At 37.4% G+C, this 17863-nt stretch overlaps 3 protein-coding genes across 5 annotated transcripts; 1 reads left to right on the top strand and 2 right to left on the bottom strand.

Moving 5' to 3' along the window:
- Nucleotides 1-5662: 5662 nt before the first annotated feature.
- Nucleotides 5663-8911, bottom strand: LOC121759217 (E3 ubiquitin-protein ligase DIS1-like). Of its 2 annotated transcripts, none has more exons than XM_042154730.1 (4): nt 8579-8911; nt 7113-7344; nt 6307-6693; nt 5663-6151 (listed from the first exon to the last, which is right to left on the bottom strand). In XM_042154730.1, exons 2-4 carry the CDS (start codon nt 7320-7322, stop codon nt 5831-5833), a joined length of 918 nt encoding a protein of 305 aa, XP_042010664.1. In that variant the 5' UTR covers nt 7323-7344; nt 8579-8911; the 3' UTR covers nt 5663-5830. The 2 variants fall into 2 exon arrangements, with proteins under 2 accessions (XP_042010664.1, XP_042010663.1); XM_042154729.1 differs by having other exon boundaries at nt 8584-8909.
- A 2131-nt stretch (nt 8912-11042) lies between these two features.
- Nucleotides 11043-11552, bottom strand: LOC121757784 (uncharacterized mitochondrial protein AtMg00810-like). The gene has a single exon (XM_042153271.1). The coding sequence runs from the start codon at nt 11550-11552 to the stop codon at nt 11043-11045; it is 510 nt and encodes a 169-aa protein (XP_042009205.1).
- A 950-nt stretch (nt 11553-12502) lies between these two features.
- Nucleotides 12503-17863, top strand: LOC121759216 (translation initiation factor eIF-2B subunit beta-like). 2 transcript variants are annotated; one of them, XM_042154727.1, is made up of 10 exons: nt 12503-12788; nt 12879-13033; nt 14000-14287; nt 14565-14694; nt 15533-15640; nt 15763-15865; nt 15942-16067; nt 16739-16932; nt 17159-17286; nt 17405-17863. In XM_042154727.1, the coding sequence occupies exons 1-9, from the start codon at nt 12736-12738 to the stop codon at nt 17247-17249; spliced, it is 1248 nt and encodes a 415-aa protein (XP_042010661.1). In that variant the 5' UTR covers nt 12503-12735; the 3' UTR covers nt 17250-17286; nt 17405-17863. The 2 variants fall into 2 exon arrangements, with proteins under 2 accessions (XP_042010661.1, XP_042010662.1); XM_042154728.1 differs by having other exon boundaries at nt 17610-17863.

Raw genomic sequence — 17863 nt, forward strand, 5'->3', positions numbered from 1 at the left:
TGGATTGATTGATTAATGAGGGTATAAATATATTTCTTCTTTAGTCATTTATTCCATGGAATGAATGCAAACCATCCTCTTCTGTCTTTAATTATCATAGAGTCATAAAAATTATTCAAATATGAATTTTATTTTTATATTAAAATATTATTAAAAATAAGTTACTACTATATACTAACATCTATTACTAACTAGTTAAGTTATTAATTTCTCTTTTTTACTTATCCCACTATAAATAATTTATTTTCATTTTACCTAAAATAAAACATCTAATTTAAGTTACTTTATATCTTTCATAATATTTTACTCTTTTTAATTTTATCTTTTTCTATTAGTACTATTTTATTCATTTTCATTTTAGCTAAAATAAAACATCTACTTTAAGTTACTTTATTATATTTCATAATATTTTACTTTTTAATTTTATTTTTTCTATTACTATTTTATTCTTTTTACTTAAATTAGTACTAAGAGATATTGACGCATAATATAACGAAACTTTTCAAGAAATTCTTTTTTTCCACTAATTTTAAATTTAACATATAATTTCACAAACTAAATAGTTAATTGAATTTTTCCACCAACAATAAAATTTGATTACATTTGAATGAGATGGATAATTATACAGTACTATCAGCTTATAGGGACTTTGTAATCACACCACTATCATTTTTCGGTGGTAACCATATCGTATGTGATGTAGTGACAGATAAAATGTAGTCAGATTTCATCGCCTGTTGAAAAATTTTCAACAACTATTTAAATTGTGATATTATATGTCAAGTTTAAAGTTTATCATAAAATAATTTTTTGAAAATTTCGTGATATTAGGCATCAATATATCATTTACTCCATAAATATAATTTTTAAATTATATGTCAAAAAAGAAATACTTAAGTTATTATAATAGGATGGAAGGAGTAAATTTAGGATACCCGATTGGGTTACCAAATGCCCGACTCATCTTAAATTTCATTACCCGATCTCATACTCAATCTCATTTTATTGGATAATGGGTATTCAATATCCGATAGGTATAGGGTCGGGAATAGGTAAACCCAATATCCATATTTCCACCCCTATCCATATCATATGTGATGTATAACAAATAAAATGTAGTTAGATTTTGTTGTCAGTGAGAAAAATCTAACAACTATTTAAATTCGTAATATTATATATCAAATTTAAAGTTTGTGCAAAACAAAATTTTTTAAAAAATTTGTGATATTAGATGCAAATATCTCATTTAATAAATATCATTTTAAAATTATATATCAAAAAAGAAATAAGTCATTATAATAAGATGGAAGGAGGAAATAGTGAACAGATTAAAAAAAATTAATGACAAATAACGGAAACGGATGGAGCACTTATTCCTCGTTAGGTCGATTTGACCAATGAATGAGGGCATAAATACACATAGTTACTTTCCATATTTTATTCGATTTTTACAATGGGTGAGGGCATAATACTATTATTCCTCTTTTATTTTATGCGATTTTTCCAATGACTGAGGGCGTAAATGTAATTACGAAATAAAGCCACCTGACCCAATCGAATGTAATTAAAGGTCAATCCATTTGCATTACGTGGGACATAATGTTCATTGCTTTTTTTTTCTGTACTATTTTTACCACTATTAGCAGTACTTGTTTAATTAACATTCGTTTTAAGAGCATCTCCAATGGTCGGCGTCACCACCGGAGCGCCGATTTTTCGCCCACGCCGGTTTGACGCCGAACCATTGGAACCGGCGTGGGCGAAATCGGCGTCAAAATCGGCGTCGCCATGCCGATTCCCGCGCTGACGCCGGTTCCCACGCCGATCCTCACGGGCGCCATTGTGGCTCCCGGATCGGCGCCAAACCGGCGTCGGATTTAAATATTTTTTTTTTTTTTTTCGCAAAACACAATATATACGCGCGTTGAACCTCATTTTCATTCGCACCACTTGTTTTAACGAGTACTCTCTCTCTACCTTACTTTCTGTACAAGATCAATAACGAGCAATGGAGAACAACTACGAAGGTACTCCAGTTAATCCCGGGGGATGGTCTCAGACTCCCCCGGCTCCCGGTGTAGGGTCTCAGACGCCCCCGACTCCCGGGGCAGGGTCCCATACTTCCCCGGCTCCTGGGGGAGGTGGTTGGCCTCCAATGAGCGGGTACTACAACGTGTACCCGTGGCAGCAGATGATTCCGGGGTGGGCACCCGGCATGCAGCCCCCTATGCAGATGATGCCGGGGTGGGCACCCGGCATGCAGCCACCGGCGCAGCAGATGATGCCACCGGCGCAACATATGATTCCACAGTCGCAGGCGACGCACGGGGGGGACAACGCCTATCGGCCGACTTTTGATTTTTCCACCGGTTCTTCGCACACATCGACCCCAACGGATGCACAGTATTCGGAGACCTTCTCCTTAGCGGACTTGGGTTTTGATATTAACGACGTTTCTGAAACTCTCATTCAAAGCCAGGGAGTAGGGCGGGGTAAGAAGAAGGGCAAGGCGAAGAAGGTCGGCGAGTCGTCGCAGCCCCGCGCCGAAATCCGGGGCCGGAGGAAGTGGACGGACGCGGAGAACGTTGCGGTTGCCAAGGCGTGGGTGAGTGTTTGCGACGATCCTCTCGTTTCAAACAACCAGAGGATCGTCAACTTGTGGGCGAAGATAGCTGCAGCCTACAGGGCATTTTGCCCTGAAGGGAGACCGTGCACCGGGGAGGAGGTCCGGAAGTGCTGGGACCGAATCAGGGCTGGCGTCTCTCGATTTTCGGGTTTGTACGCCAACGCCCTCCGCATGCAGACCAGTGGCCAAACAGAGGAAGACTGCAGGAGGATTGCGGAAAGAGCCTACCCCGATCCGGATAAGAAGTACTATGAGTTCACCTACTGGAACTGCTACGTTGTGCTCAACGAGTCGGAGAAATTCCGGGCAGGCGTCGACGCTGGCTGGCCGAAGAGGCAGAGACTGAACTATACCGGAGATTATAGCGGCAGCAGCGGTGGTTCGTCAGACCTCCCCGAGACGGCCCAGGAGGTCCCGACTCCTCGGTCGTTCGGTCGCCGACCTCGCCCGGTTGGGCAAAGGCGGGCGCAGCAGGTTGCGAGGGGGGGCACACCGAGTTCCCAGGATGTCCATTCGGCATCCCCCCTCGGCAGGTCTACCGAGGAGCTCAAATTCTTCGCGCGCCAACAAACGCGCGCTCAAATGGTGAAGACCTTAGCCGACTTCCAAGCGGCGGTGGACCCCGAGGTGAAGGATTTTCTTCGCGTATTGCTCCAGAGCCAGCGTGAAGAACTGGAGGCGATGAGGAGGGACACCGGCGGGAATAGCCGCGGCGTAGGTGGCGACGGAGGCGGCGGCGACGGCAGTGAAGAAGCGTTGGGCGACGACGGAGACGAGGACGGCGGCGATGAGTGATTTTGTTTTACTTTTTTAAATTAATGTACTTTTTACTTTTTGTAATTTTTTTAAATTGTTGTACTTTTTTTTAAAAGTAATGTACTTTTTAAATTTTAATATTATTATTCGAATTTTCCGTATTTGTCTCGTAAATTAAATTATGTATGTTGATACAATTGTAAATTAAATTATATAATTGTTATTAGTGATGTGGATAGGTAGTGTGAAGGCTATTTGATGGCTATTTGATGTCCAGTTGATGTGGCAAGCTGATGTGGCAGGAGAATTGTAGTGCTGATGATGTGGCAGTGTGAAGGCTATTTGACGGCTATTTGACGTCCGCCAGCATTGGAGATGCTCTAATAGAGTCCTTGTAATTTCCCAACTCCATTTCTATAATTCAACTCTTTCTTGATAAAATTTAGTCGTGTTTGAAAATTCACATTTTTATATGGAATACTTTTTATTTAATTATGCAAAAGGGTATTACGTTAAATAACACCAAATGTAATTAATTTATAATATACGTAGAGGAAATATTTAATAAGACAAAATAATAAAGTATATGATTTTTTTTAAAAGATTTAGATATAAAATAGTGATTTTTTGCTGGAATATGAGTAATAGTTATAGAAAATATTTAAGAAGATAATATATGAAAAAATTTAGGATATATGATTAAGATTATGGCGTGAATTTCACAATTTTATTTCTTTATTCTTGATTTATATATACAATAAGATATTAGTAACCAACTCATACCCTAATACGATAGGGTAATAAAGAATAAAATTATGAAACTCTGGCTCCAATAAAAGAAAATTATGGTTCTATATCCAAATCTTTTTCTAATACTCTATAATTTCGCCGCGTTTTGTGTTATTTGACTTAGTTAGAATGTGTTGTTAACACCCTGTTTTAGAATTTTTTTTTAAAAAAAGTGTTCGGATGTGATTTTTCAAACACACCCAATCAAGAATTTTACACTCTTATTTATTTTTCATCCCAATTCTCTCAAATCTTGTTTCATTTTTTTCCATTTCCCCACCATTTTTTACATTTATTTTATAATTTCTTCAACTTATTTAATTATGACCCCACGAAAATGAGAATTTCATTAAATAACAGTGCCAAGTGTAGATTTCGAAATTTTGATGGTTTAAAATTTTTTATATATATTAGAAAAATATGAAATTTGAAGTTAATAAATTAAATGATGAATTAAAAAAAATAAGTGATGGGAGTATGGTTTTATTTGATTCAGCATCATTGCCAGTTTGCCACCTCTGTAATTCTATGTTCACTTTTGTTGTTTTATTCTCAATAGTGTACTGAAAATAATAAGTATTTCTCATGTTTGTGGACTGAGTTTGAAGTTTAATGTATGTCCATATTTTTTTTACGCATGCCAAAAGTGACCATTCTACTAGAAATAGTTTTTTCCTCGATATTTATTTAGACGGAAGGTTGAAGAAAAAAAGCAAGAAACAAATTCGTAATGAGTTTTATTTTTTTCAAATAATACCAAACGAGTAAACTAACTCAAAATAATATAATGGGAAATTAACAACCCTAATCTCCATCATGAAATACAAAAATGAGTCGAATGAAACACATATCATTAGGGCTAGTTCACAAACATACCCGAAAATTAGCATGCTCGGGCTCGCCTCAAGAAATTTATAGTGAGCTAGAGCTTGGTTCAAGTTCTGTTCAAAAATTATACTCCCTCCGTCCCAAGTTACTTGAGTCGTATTCTATTTTGGATTGTCCCAAGTTACTTGAATCATTTCTCTTTTTGGCTAAAAACAATACATTTAATCACACTTACTTTATTCTTTCTTTTAGTTTACTATCTCTCATCTCTCTTACTTTATTCTCTCTTCTACTTTATTTAACTCACTAAACACAACTTTCTTAAATCTCGTGCCGTAAAGAAACACCTCAAGTAACGTGGGACGGAGGAGTATTTGTTTATCTCGAGCCCGAGCATGAGTTACCATATTTTTGGTAACTACTATTTGAGCTCATGATAAAACTGTCAAACAACATGTTCGCAGACATATTTGCCAACATGCTCGTTTAAATCCGAGCCAGAATAGGGAGAGTCTCAATCTCAGCTCAACAAACCTTATCGGGCTTGACTGAGGCTTTAATTCCTCCCGTTACTAAATGAACGAACGAGATTTTATCAAGTCGAGCTCCACATAGCTTGCAAGCTGTTGGGTTCGCAAATGGCTCGGCTCTATCCACCATGACTAACAAAATTGGTGATGAAATTATGAATTACTACTAATATTAGTTTCTAGAAACAAACTCTTTCACCATGGCTTCACCAAAACAATAATACTAGTAGAGACAGCAGCTCCAACAAATTCATTGATGCATAGACAAGCAAAGAGAGTTTGCCTTAACATGCCCATTACACTACTGCTCCTTCCAGATCCTACCGGTGACTCTGAGTTTCAGCTCCTTTCTGTCTCCACCAGAGAAGAAGAGTGCCATGTTTCGTTGAACGATAAGACCATCAAAACTGTCGCGAACCTTACGGTGGCTGTCCCTGATGCTCCGGGGAACTCCCTGCCACACCACCTTCCTTCCATTACCTCCAACCTCGAGGCTGTAGCTGTAGTTTTTAGCCTCGTTGTCATCACCCATGAACCGCAGAAATGCAATGTACGCTGGCGCCATTCCCAGCTGAAACGCTTCAAAATGCAGACAGAAATACTGCCCAAAACAACTGAAAACCTGCACGCCATGAGATAGAGCAATTGAGTGTGAACTGCAATAATTCGTTATGGTCAAAATTGATAACCAATCCCGAATTTGGGTTTATTAATTCACTGTTATGATATATTAATCACAGTTATGATTTAAAGCATATGGGGTAAAAAGGTTATTACCGTAAGCATCCATGTGGCATTCTCGACCTCGTGTGGATTGGATTTGACATAGCGATGGTTGAAAGTGCTCCCGTTGTGCATGTCTACTTTGTGGTCGTCTTTGAGGTGGCTGACAAGAAACGGGATATCACCAACTGCAGAGCAGTCTGAGCCAGCGTAAGGGCAATTGTAAGGTCGAAAAGCACATTGAGATTCATGCTTAAGCTTGCTGTAGTATGGATGGATGCCGATACACCCAAAACCTTGATATTTACAGGGAAGCTCAAGAGACGCAGCTACCTTCTCCAGTGCAAGACATCTGATGTTTCCGAGTTCGTGCCTGCACGTTGGACAGCGGTTGTGCATCCTAGGTTTGCACGCAGAACACAATGTGTGACCGTTGGAACACTGCATAACAAATACAAGGGAGATCGATTAACAAAACATGACAAACCAAATGGAAAAAAAAAAATCACAGCATCACTTGTTAATGATTAAATTGTAACTAGGTAAAGGAATATCCTGCATTTGTAAGTACCATATCTCTTTGTAATACATTTTTAGTACACTACAAAAGCTCAAAGCAATGATGAAGTTTGTTGAGACAAAAAAAAATCATGATCTTCCCCTAACATGTAAAAGGAAAATGACAGCATCATATTATCTTTGTCCTAATAAAACTGTAGCTCCCCTAATTAGTAATGATACCTGTCCAATTATTATTTCAGCAGTTCCAATCAAGGACATAAATGAGAATATGTGAATAAATTAACTATTGATGCCACAATTTAAGTGTACTGTATATTTCTCCAATTATATAGCCATACCTGACTAATGGGAGGGTACATGGCGTTCAAGCAAACTGGACAGTTAAGCAGCTCACGAACACCACTTGTAACAGCTGGATTAGGCTTTAGCGCGCTTTGAGCATTCTCATTCACATTCTCACGAATGTCTAACATGTCTTCTTTTGGGGGTGGATCAATGACCTCGGGTTTATTTCGAGGGTCATCGAAATAGGAAGGTCCACTTGCCATTTGCAGCACGCACGATTATAACCTACACAGGCACAGCCAGTTTATAGGTCAAAATCTACATCACATTACATATAGAGCTGCCATAATAAAATGTGAAGATCCTAACAACACAAGGCAAGAAGCCCATTATTCATGGTGTAAAAACCCAATCGGAGTCTCTATGGGGACCATACAACACAAAATCATTACTAAAGATCTGACTTTGCTCACACATTTATACATAAAAACACTACTCAACTAAAAAACCAGTGCAAGTATCTATTTCATGAGGAAACTGGCAAAGACTTGAGTAAAACCAGTCTCTACCTATTTCAAACCATTACTCAAGCACAAAGACATTGAAATCTAAGACAAGAACATAGACTATAGCAAATACAACACAGCTTCTTAGAATCAACTGCTAAACCCTTAACACAATCTCTTTGTTCTTAGTGCATACAATTCCAGCTAAAATAGCCAATGAGTAAATCCCAAATAGTTCAACTTTTCATCCAATGCAAAACTTCTAAAGTATCATAGATTACACTGTAAGAATTTCAAAATCTTGTTCCCACTTCACAAAGTAATGGAATTCAAAAATGACACCAGCAAAACCTTAGCTGTCAATGATGAATAATAATCATTATTAGCCCCAATAAATAGTGATAGGGACTTAGACTTTTACCGTGAGCTGATAATCTCCACATTATCATTTAACTTATTTTACAATTTATTTGTTAGGATTTGATTTAGTTTCCATAGTTGTTAGGATTTGATTTAGTTTCCATACTTGTTAAGATTTGTTTTGCTTTCCTAGATATCTTTTTGTATCTCCACATATTATAAATTTTTGGGGGAATATTTGATTATACTCAAGAAAGAAGAATTAAAATAATTTTATCATTCTCACGGTTATCTCGATCTCTCCTCCTTTTCTACAAAACTCACGTTTTTTTATCTCACATACTAGTTTCTAATAAAAGGATTTGAATGGCTTGATTTTGAAGATCAGCCTAAGTTTAGCTCTAAAACTATATTAAAATCTTCCATCTCGTTTAAAAATGAAAAGAAAAGAGTCAATAAATAAACAAATCAAGTCTGCATATTAACCTAGAGAGATGAAATTGAAAACCACAGTTGAAACAGCAAGAACAACGAGCATAACCGTTCACACCCAAAATAACAAAGTAATTCACACAAACTAAAGAAAATAAGCATATCGAAAGAGATTAAGAGGCAAACAATAAGAAGATGATACAAATAAAAAGAGAGATTACCTTACCTTGACTGCAAAAAAAACCGTTTTGAAATAAATAAAAAAATCTGCAGTGCTTGTTCTGGGCGAGTTAACAACGGGGCAGGGACACCAAGATTATGAGAAATGTGAATTATGTTGAGAGCAAGAAGAAGAGGAAGAGGATTTTGGAGTTTTGTGGTGGGCTGGCAAATGGCATGTAAGGATGGAAGTTGGAACAAATGGGAAACGGACAAATGTATATTATAGTGATAGCATTCATTCAAATCAATAATATAGCAGAAGCAGCAATAAACACGATGAAATTTCGATTCAAATTAAAGCAGCGTTTTCTAGGGGGCATTTTTAGCATATCTACACTAGAGACAAAATGCCGAATTCAAAATCAAGACTCCATTTTTTTACCTCTATTTTCAAAATCATGAGTATTTAATCGTCACTATACTAATAATAGTCAACGTAGTGTAAAAAATAGCGAGTGGAATATGGATGATGCACTTCTAAGCATTTTCGGGCTTCAATAAATTTTAGGGTAATTGGTCATTATTATCACAAATTTTGGATTATTCTCATGAACTTGAAATTTAGTCACAAAAATTTTATTGGATTTTTCCCACAAAACCCCAAGTTAAAACAAATGTGGCAATTTAAAGCTGATACATCATTTAAACCTATCAAAATTGACATCATTTTGATAGTAGTAGTAGTTTTTTTTTAATCTCTTAAAGATGGTAATAGAAAGAAGAGAGGTCGATATTGAAAAGTATTGTAGAGAAACGTATGGGAGAATTGATTTTGTATTTCTTGTGTGTATGTTTCATGTACATTACATCCCATTAGAGCATCCCGTAATGGCAGATATCCACGCGGAATTTCCACCGGCGTGCGGGAATTCCGTGGCGGGCGTCCGCCATTGTGCGTCCCTTCCACGGATACGAAATTCCGCGAAGGAATTCGCAGTTCCGCGGCCATCAGCGGAATTCTGCGCGGACGTCCGTCATTGCGTTGACGCCCGCGGAATTCCGGTTTAATGCATTAAATGTTTTTTTCCGGTTCCTATATATACATCCCGTTGAACTTCATTTCATTCGCACCACTTGTATTAACAAGTTTCTCTCTCTCTAAATTTCTTTTATATATTCGTAATGACCGGTAGTGGTAGTGGTAGTGGCAGCGCACAAGGATGTGGAGCGGGCATTCGGAGTGCTACAGGGTCGATGGGCGGCAGTGAAGGGTCCCGCACGGCTGTGGTATGTTGACAGCATCGCCGACATCATGTACGCATGTATTAGCATGCACAACATGATTGTCGAAGATGACGGTCCAGCACTGACTGAGTGGACCAACGAGGACGCTGATGCCGCGGGTCCAAGCCACGACGTGGCCACTGGCAATGTCCGCATGGGGATACCCCACGACGATGTCGATCGAGTCCGTGCATTCGCCGACATGCGCCAAAAATAAGCTCATTTTCGACTCCAGAACGATATTATTGAAGAAGTATGGCAGCGGAGGGGTCGTCGTTGATGTGGGGGTGAAGCATTATTGAATTATATTTTTTTAATTTGGTGAAATGTACTTTTCTTTTTTTATTAATGGAATATTTTTCCCTATTTGTTTCGACTATTTAATTCCGTAAATTTCTTACTTCCGGAAATTGTTTAATTTGTGAATTTGTGAATTTTTTTAATTGTGGGAATTCCGCCACTGTGCAGTGGGAATTCCTTATGACGTGGCATTGCAGTGGGAATTTCTTATTACGTGGCAGGAGGTGTTTTTGGAAATTCCGCCGGGAATTCCGCACCACTGTGGATGCTCTTATATAGGACAAGAATACTATGTAAAACAAGGAAGAATATATTCCTATTTAATTCTATATCAATCCTAATCCCTTCCTTATATTCAGTGATCCTCCTTCATTCCTTGATTATAGCTTCCCTAATTTCAGTGATTGATTTGATTCCATGGTGTATTCTTAATACTCCCCCTCAAGTTAAGTAACGACATCTCCGATACTTAACTTGCCCAGAACTTGTTGAAAGACTTTCGTGTTTACTGCCTTGGTTGTCGGCCAACTGTTCCTCGGATCGTACAAATGGAAGCTCAATAATCCCTCCATCGATCTTCTCTTTGATAAAATGTCGATCGACTTTCACGTGCTTAGTCCTATCGTGTTGGACCGGATTCTCAGATATACTAATTGCAGCCTTGTTATCACAAAAGAGTCGACTTCCTTTTGTGGGAGGAAAGCCAATTTCTGTGAGTAACTTCCGAAGCCATAGGATTTCAGTTATCCCACTTTCCATTCCTCTGAATTCTGCCTCTGCACTTGACAATGCCACCACTTTCTGCTTTTTACTTCTCCACGTGACTAAGTTTCCTCCAACAAAGGTGAAGTAGCCTCCTGTCGATTTCCTATCGTTTGGGTTACTTGCCCAATCGGCATCAGTATACTCGTCAACTTCCAAATCCTCCTTCTTTTCGAGCTATACACCATACCCAGTTGTTCCTTTTAAATATCGTACAATTCTCATGGCCGCCTCCATATGATCCCGCTGAGGTTTGTGCATAAACTGACTCACTACTCCGACAACATATGAGATATCTGGCCTGGTGTGAGAAAGATAGATGAGTTTTCCAACAAGGCGCTGATATTTTCCTTGCTCTGTCTGATCAGCTCCTTCTACAATCTTCAGTCCATGATTCAACACAATTGGTGTTTCTGTTGGCTTACACTCGAGTAATCCTGTTTCTGCTAACAAATCGAGGACATACTTTCTTTGTCTCAGAAAAATGCCCCGTTTAGACCTTAGAATTTCAATTCCAAGGAAGTACTTCAGATCTCCAAGGTCTTTCATCTCAAATTTCAGGAACAAACTTTTCTTAAGACTTTCGATTTCTTCAACATCATCTCCTGTGATAATCATGTCATCAACATAGATGATTAGAAACAATGTGTGATCAGCATTACTCTGTTTGTAGCCGTATTTTAACATGGCCTGACAGAATCTCCCAAACCGTACTCTGGGCGACTGCTTCAATCCATAAAATGTTTTCCTTAGCTTGAACACTTGTCCTTCTCCGTTGATGGTTTGTAAAGTTTGTGATATTTTAGACCTAGTTTTGTGGGAAATACCAAAATTTGGTCAAAGTTGATGGTTTTAGGGACAATATCCCTTTCCTTTTTCTTGGATTATCTCATTAAAAATGAAACGTTGATTAAAATGAAAATAAAATTATCTCTATTTTTTTATCTATTTTATTTTCTACTTACTCCAACGTTGCGAATAGGAGTCCCGTTCTCTATTTTAGCCTGTCCGCGAATAGGAGTCCCTGTTCACTTTTACCATAAATGATAATAGGGTTGCACATTCCACTAACTCATTCCACTCACATTTCATTTAAAATTAATATATATAAGTTGGACCCATATTTCACTTACTTTTTTTCACCATTTTTTTAACATTTTTTAAAACCTGTGCCGCCAAAAAATGAGACCCCTAAAGTCCTAATAGCGGACGGAGAGAGTATTCATTAACTTATAGAAAAACAACACATAATTCAATGCCTAAAAACAAATAAGTATGTCATAGTATAAAAATATACTATTTCTGAAGCAATATCTCCTAAAATTTCGCAAAGCACTATTTAAGATATATACATTTTGTATACTCCTTCCGTCCGTCATTAATTGTTTCATTTTTCTTTTTTCGTTCATCTGCTAATAAATGTCCATTTCACTTTTACTCCTATGTTTCGTAAGTAGACGACCCTACATTCTACTAACTAATTTCGCTAATATTTTATTATAAAATAAATATATAAAAATAGATTTATAGTATTTTACTCAATTTTAAAGTCAAGGATATGAGACATTTAATCACGAAGGAGTAATAAATAAATTCGACAGAATCTCATATTTTTTGCACAAACGGATGTTATCGGGTTCTAAACTGTGGTTGCCCGACCTGACCTGACCTGACCGATAAACCCATTGAAAGTGAAACCTGACAGCGGCACGGCACCACCTTCTTCATCATCCCCTTCACCGTGGAGCCAAGCCCTCATTTCTCTACGTAAAATCGGTTGATTCAATTCCTTAAACCCCAATTATCCCCTAATTTAGCAACTAAATACGACACTCTTTTTTTTCTGGGCATTCCCTTACCCGACAGAATCATGCCGGACGTGCATTCCCTCGTAAATGAGTTCGTAATCAAGCTCAACAAACGGTATTCATGATAGATGAATCAAATTCAATGATTCCCCTAACACACCTACTTTTTTGTTTGATTTATTGCTCGATTTCTGTGCAATTGCAGCCAAATCGAGGGTTCGAAGATGACGGCGAAGCTTACGGCGGAATTGCTCCGTTCCTTTATATCTCAGCAGAGGCTGCCGCACAGTAACCAAGCTGGGGCTCTCATTGATGCCGTGAAGGCGGTTGGGGAGAAGCTCATCGCTGCTAAACCCGTTGGTATGTTAACTCTCCTTGTTCGATTGATTAAGTCACCGGTTATTTGTTCTTCCGCTTACTAGGAATACTGCTTTATTCCATCAATTGTAAACCTGATCGAAAAGGAATAACTTCGGATTAGAAGAAGTTATATTGAGATTATTGAAGAAGTGTTAAATGTTCCGTTGCCTTTCTGAATGATCACAACAATGACCAGTTTCAGATATGATGAATGAATTTTTGTTGATAAATTTCCAGCAATATCTAGGCTCCTCTCGTTGAATATCTTAGCTTCTCAATTTTGTTTGATTTTAGTACAATTATCAAATTTTAGGTTGCTCTGTATCGGAAGTGTTCTCCATTATATCTAGGGCTGTAAGCCTTGAATATCTTATATTGCAACTCATATAAATAAAATCTGACCAGGATAAACTGGGATATGGAAGTACAAGGTGATCCCTAGTCGGAATACTTCAATCGTTCTTTGTTTCTTTGATCTAGCTACCTGTTCATGGTGGCTGATTATGATATTCTTTTGTGATCTTCCAATCTGATTGTTTGTCAACAATGATACCATAATTGGGGCCCTTTAGAATTCAGAAGTACTCTTGTCAGATACATGCGAGTTATTTTAGTTTAGATCTTCAGAGATTGTAGGAGTTGATTAGTAGTATGATGCATTGATCAATATGGCAGTATCATTGCGAGAAATTTTTTTGTTATAGGAGCGCCTTTTGCATTGCCATAAATATTTAATGTTGCTTCATTGCTTACTACTTGCAAAGTGCATGGATGGCGCTGTTTGGCTATTCTAGCAGTTCTTATTGTTGGCTGTAGTTAAAAATCTTTATTTGGCTATTTAAGCTCCTAGCAGCTGGTTCCCTGTGGATAGCATCTATTTGGTTATTCCAACATCAAGCAATTCTTATTTCCGTCTGAATACTTCCAGTTTTTGTACCTTGTGGTGATGAGTTATTTTGGTTGCAGAGTTGGCTGCTGGGAATGTTGTCCGCCGTGTTCTACATATAATACGCGAAGAAGATATTTCTCTCACTAATGCTGCTGTTGGTGGATTGAATTTGGCATCTGAAAGCGATGATGATGACGGCAATGATGAATATGATCATCCTGTTCTTTCAGCTTCTGCTGTAGCTGCCGCTGCAAGAAATTCTTTAAGGCCACCTTCGTTGCAGACTTTACTTGAGGACATACCTCATTCAGCAGCTGTTCCTCATCCCTCTTCTTCTGGGGGTGATTCTGAAGGAAAAAGCAAATGTATATTCTTTCACTCTGATTGCACAAGAATCTTTTCGATTTTCAAGAATCATGATCTCTTTTAAAAAAATTTATAAATCTGTGATCAGATTTATGTCATAAATTTCAAATAAATGAATATCTTCTTTTAAGGGTATTGTCTTCTAAGTTTGAATGGGACGGAGGGGGTGTATGGTAAAGAAGGCAGTTTCATTTATGTCATAAATTTCAAATAAATGAATATCTTCTTTTAAGGGTATTGTCTTCTAAGTTCTTATTAATTGTTTCTTCCTTCCAGCCGCTGATAAGAACTCAATGACACGGAAACTGAAACACAACGTCATTGAGGTGGTTAACGAACTTATTCAAGAAATTTCCACTTGCCATGAACAGATTGCTGAACAAGCAGTGGAACATATACATCATAAGTATGCATTCATATCCCTATACGACCACTACCTTCATATATTTACACATTACTGTATTCAGTGATCTTAGTTGGGGACCTGGAGTAGTAATTTTGCAACACCTGGCTTTTAATGCTTCAGCTAGTTTAGCTTAGTAGGCTTATTTAATACTAGGGCAAAGATCAATTAGGCTTATTTAATACTAGGGCAAAGATTAATTACTTGAGTCTTCAAATAGAGATAGATTGTTTTGCCCCTTTTGTTTCTTTTGTAATCAACTGATCATGGTTATGAACTTAAACTAAATCCAAGTCTAGAGAAGTCATTAGATTAGGGTTTCTTTGGTCCTGCTTATTGCAGTTATGTAAACATATGCAGTATTAAGAGATTTTTAATACTAAGCATAATTCATTGTATAAACTATGAAGTTATGATTTCAAAGAGAAAACTGAAAATGTTGATCGTTATGAGTCAAAGTAAGCTAATATTGACAGTGGTGGCCCCAAAACTTCCACCTTATAATTGCGATAGTAATAATTAATCTCCATATTAAGAAACTAATGTTTCAACCTTTTATCATTTCTTACAAAAGACACGAACAATTCGTTTCATTTTTCATACATCTTCGCATTTTTGTGCTTCATGGTTTTTTCCTTGTAAAACCCTATACTAAACTTGGATCACATGTTGTGCTGATTGTGTAGTCAATTCTAGTCTGTTTACCTTATAATGATCATATTAAGAAAGCTACTTGGCACACTTTCTGTTTTCTCCCGCATTGTTTTATTGTTGGCTTGGTGCATTTAATAACTTGAACTACAGTTTGCTCAAGTACTTGTTTTCTCCTTTCATTTTCCAGTGAGGTCATCTTGACGCTGGGCAGTTCACACACAGTAAAAGAGTTTCTACTTGCTGCAAAAGAAAAAAAGAGGTCGTTCCGTGTATTTGTCGCCGAAGGTGCTCCAAGGTAGAATGCTTGAATAATTGACTTCCCTTTGCAATAGTTTTTTCACCTTAGGCAATTAAATCATGAGTATCATTATTTTTATTTTAATTATTTATGTTTATTGATGTTTGTTATCTAATCAGATATCAGGGGCATGCTTTTGCAAAAGAACTTGCTGCCAGTGGCCTAAAAACTACGGTTATTACCGATTCTGCGGTTTTTGCCATGATATCCCGTGTCAATATGGTACATATGATGATTGCATTAAACTCTATATACTATTATTATTCTGCATTTGATTGGAAAAATCTTTCACTTAAAGGTTATAGTGGGAGCACATGCTGTCATGGCTAATGGTGGTGTTATTGCTCCTGTGGGGTTGAATATGGTTGCCCTAGCAGCTAAAAGACATGCTGTTCCTTTTGCAGTACTCGCTGGAGTTTATAAGGTATTGTGCTGTAGGACTCTAATCTATCTCTATGATTTATTCTTTCCCCTCCGTGGATTTTCAGTAACTGTATCTATTTTTACCATGAATTGAATACAAGATTTGTGATAGGTATTTGAGCATAAGGTAAGGTCTGATGTCAGATGACATGACTATTGGAAACCGATAGGTAATAAATATGGCCTTGAAACTGGGTAAGGCTCTTACATAATGATCTTAGGAATTGCTATCCAGTCTTTTTTGCTGTAGCCAGCTCTAGAATTACTACTTTGCAAGAGTTAGAGTAGGATAGAGACATCAATCTAAGTTCAAATCTTGTCTATCAACAAGGAAAATTTTTTGGTAGATTTAGATACGAATTTGGGTGAGACCTAAATTGTGACACTGGGAAGAAATTTACATGTTCCTTGTACTCCATTGAAGCGTAAATCATCATGGGTACTGTGTACTATGTAGTAGGTACCTTTTTATTTTTGTTTAGCTCCACGATTCCCGAATCTACATATGATAATTGGATGTCACCAATATAATCAAAATCTGGTTGATGCTTGACATTTCTGCTTTATTATACTAGATTAATGTTGCTTTGCTATTATTTCCTAGCTTTATATATGGTGAAACAGTTTAAATTGCCTCTGCTTCCTTGCTAATTGTTTTTCCTAATAATACAGCTGTGCCCTCTGTACCCTCACAACCCAGAGGTCCTTTTGAATGAACTGAAGTCTCCATCTGAGTTGCTGGACTTTGGAGAATTCTCAGATTGCTTGGATTTTGGTAGTGGCAGTGGTTCACCTCTTATTCATGTTGTGAATCCTGCATTTGATTATGTGCCACCGGATCTTGTTAGCCTGTTTATTACCGACACGTAAGTGCATCTTGGATAAAGTTCAATAACATGGTTACAGATCTGCAAACTTTAACTTATCCAATTTGAAAAATAAATAAATTAATTCTAATGCTTCAATCCAAACTGGTTTTATGATAGTATTAATGTATATCATGTGACAAAGGTTTTATGTTTATGCCTCATCTTGTTACATTATAAATTCTCTGTGCAAGACATCCTCGCTGACAAATTATTTTTTATACAGTGGTGGTCACAATCCTTCATATATATACCGGCTCATTGCTGATTTTTACTCGCCCGACGATTTGGTAGTGCGACGGATATCAGCTTCTTGAAGATCACTTTTTGCTAACCATGCTCTGAAACATGTTGGTAAGTCATAATAGATCTTCCACCATCTTATCTTAGTAAAACAGATATAATCCTATTTTCATAAAATTGTGTTCAGTACATTCTTCATATACTTTACCGATCCTATTCTATTTGCCAGTGAAATCTAAAATTTAGCAGATCCGGGTAAGTAAGAAATTCAAGCTAAGATGGGAGAAGGTTGATCTTGTAGTAGATTCTTTATGGAATCTACTGATTCAATAGGGCAGGAGTAAATACCCCTGAGAATTGAAGTCGTCGAAATTTTGATGGTCATATTTGCTGTGACGAAGACAGTGTGACATGTCGAAGTATTGCGTATGTAGGTCATTCCTTGATGATGCGAGGAGCAAAACATGCCTTTCAACTTGTAAACAACTCTGTAACTGAGTGAGTTTAATTACGTATGAACATCATATCGAGCCTTAGCCGTTTTCTTCTTCAGTGAAAATTTTGGGATATGATTTGGTCTCCTTTTTGACAAGAGTTGAAGCTGATTTCCTTAATAATTACTGTGTGTGTGTGCATTCATAACCACCTTGAATTTGAAACTTATATTCAAGACAGTTTCTTTCTTTTA

The sequence above is a fragment of the Salvia splendens genome, chromosome 12 (genome assembly GCF_004379255.2).
Source record: "Salvia splendens isolate huo1 chromosome 12, SspV2, whole genome shotgun sequence".
NCBI classification, from domain to species: Eukaryota; Viridiplantae; Streptophyta; class Magnoliopsida; order Lamiales; family Lamiaceae; genus Salvia; species Salvia splendens.

What these genes read in the sequence shown, in the direction of transcription:
- LOC121759217 (XM_042154730.1), bottom strand. Translation starts at nt 7,322, where the DNA reads ATGGCAAGTGGACCTTCCTATTTCGATGACCCTCGAAATAAACCCGAG. An exon ending in TGTACCCTCCCATTAGTCAG is followed by an intron (nt 6,694 to 7,112) that starts GTATGGCTATAT and finishes TTTGTTATGCAG; the next exon opens with TGTTCCAACGGTCACACATT. An exon ending in ATGCCACATGGATGCTTACG is followed by an intron (nt 6,152 to 6,306) that starts GTAATAACCTTT and finishes CATGGCGTGCAG; the next exon opens with GTTTTCAGTTGTTTTGGGCA.
- LOC121757784 (XM_042153271.1), bottom strand. Translation starts at nt 11,552, where the DNA reads ATGTTAAAATACGGCTACAAACAGAGTAATGCTGATCACACATTGTTT.
- LOC121759216 (XM_042154727.1), top strand. Translation starts at nt 12,736, where the DNA reads ATGCCGGACGTGCATTCCCTCGTAAATGAGTTCGTAATCAAGCTCAAC. An exon ending in GTAATCAAGCTCAACAAACG is followed by an intron (nt 12,789 to 12,878) that starts GTATTCATGATA and finishes GTGCAATTGCAG; the next exon opens with CCAAATCGAGGGTTCGAAGA. An exon ending in TACTCGCTGGAGTTTATAAG is followed by an intron (nt 16,068 to 16,738) that starts GTATTGTGCTGT and finishes CTAATAATACAG; the next exon opens with CTGTGCCCTCTGTACCCTCA.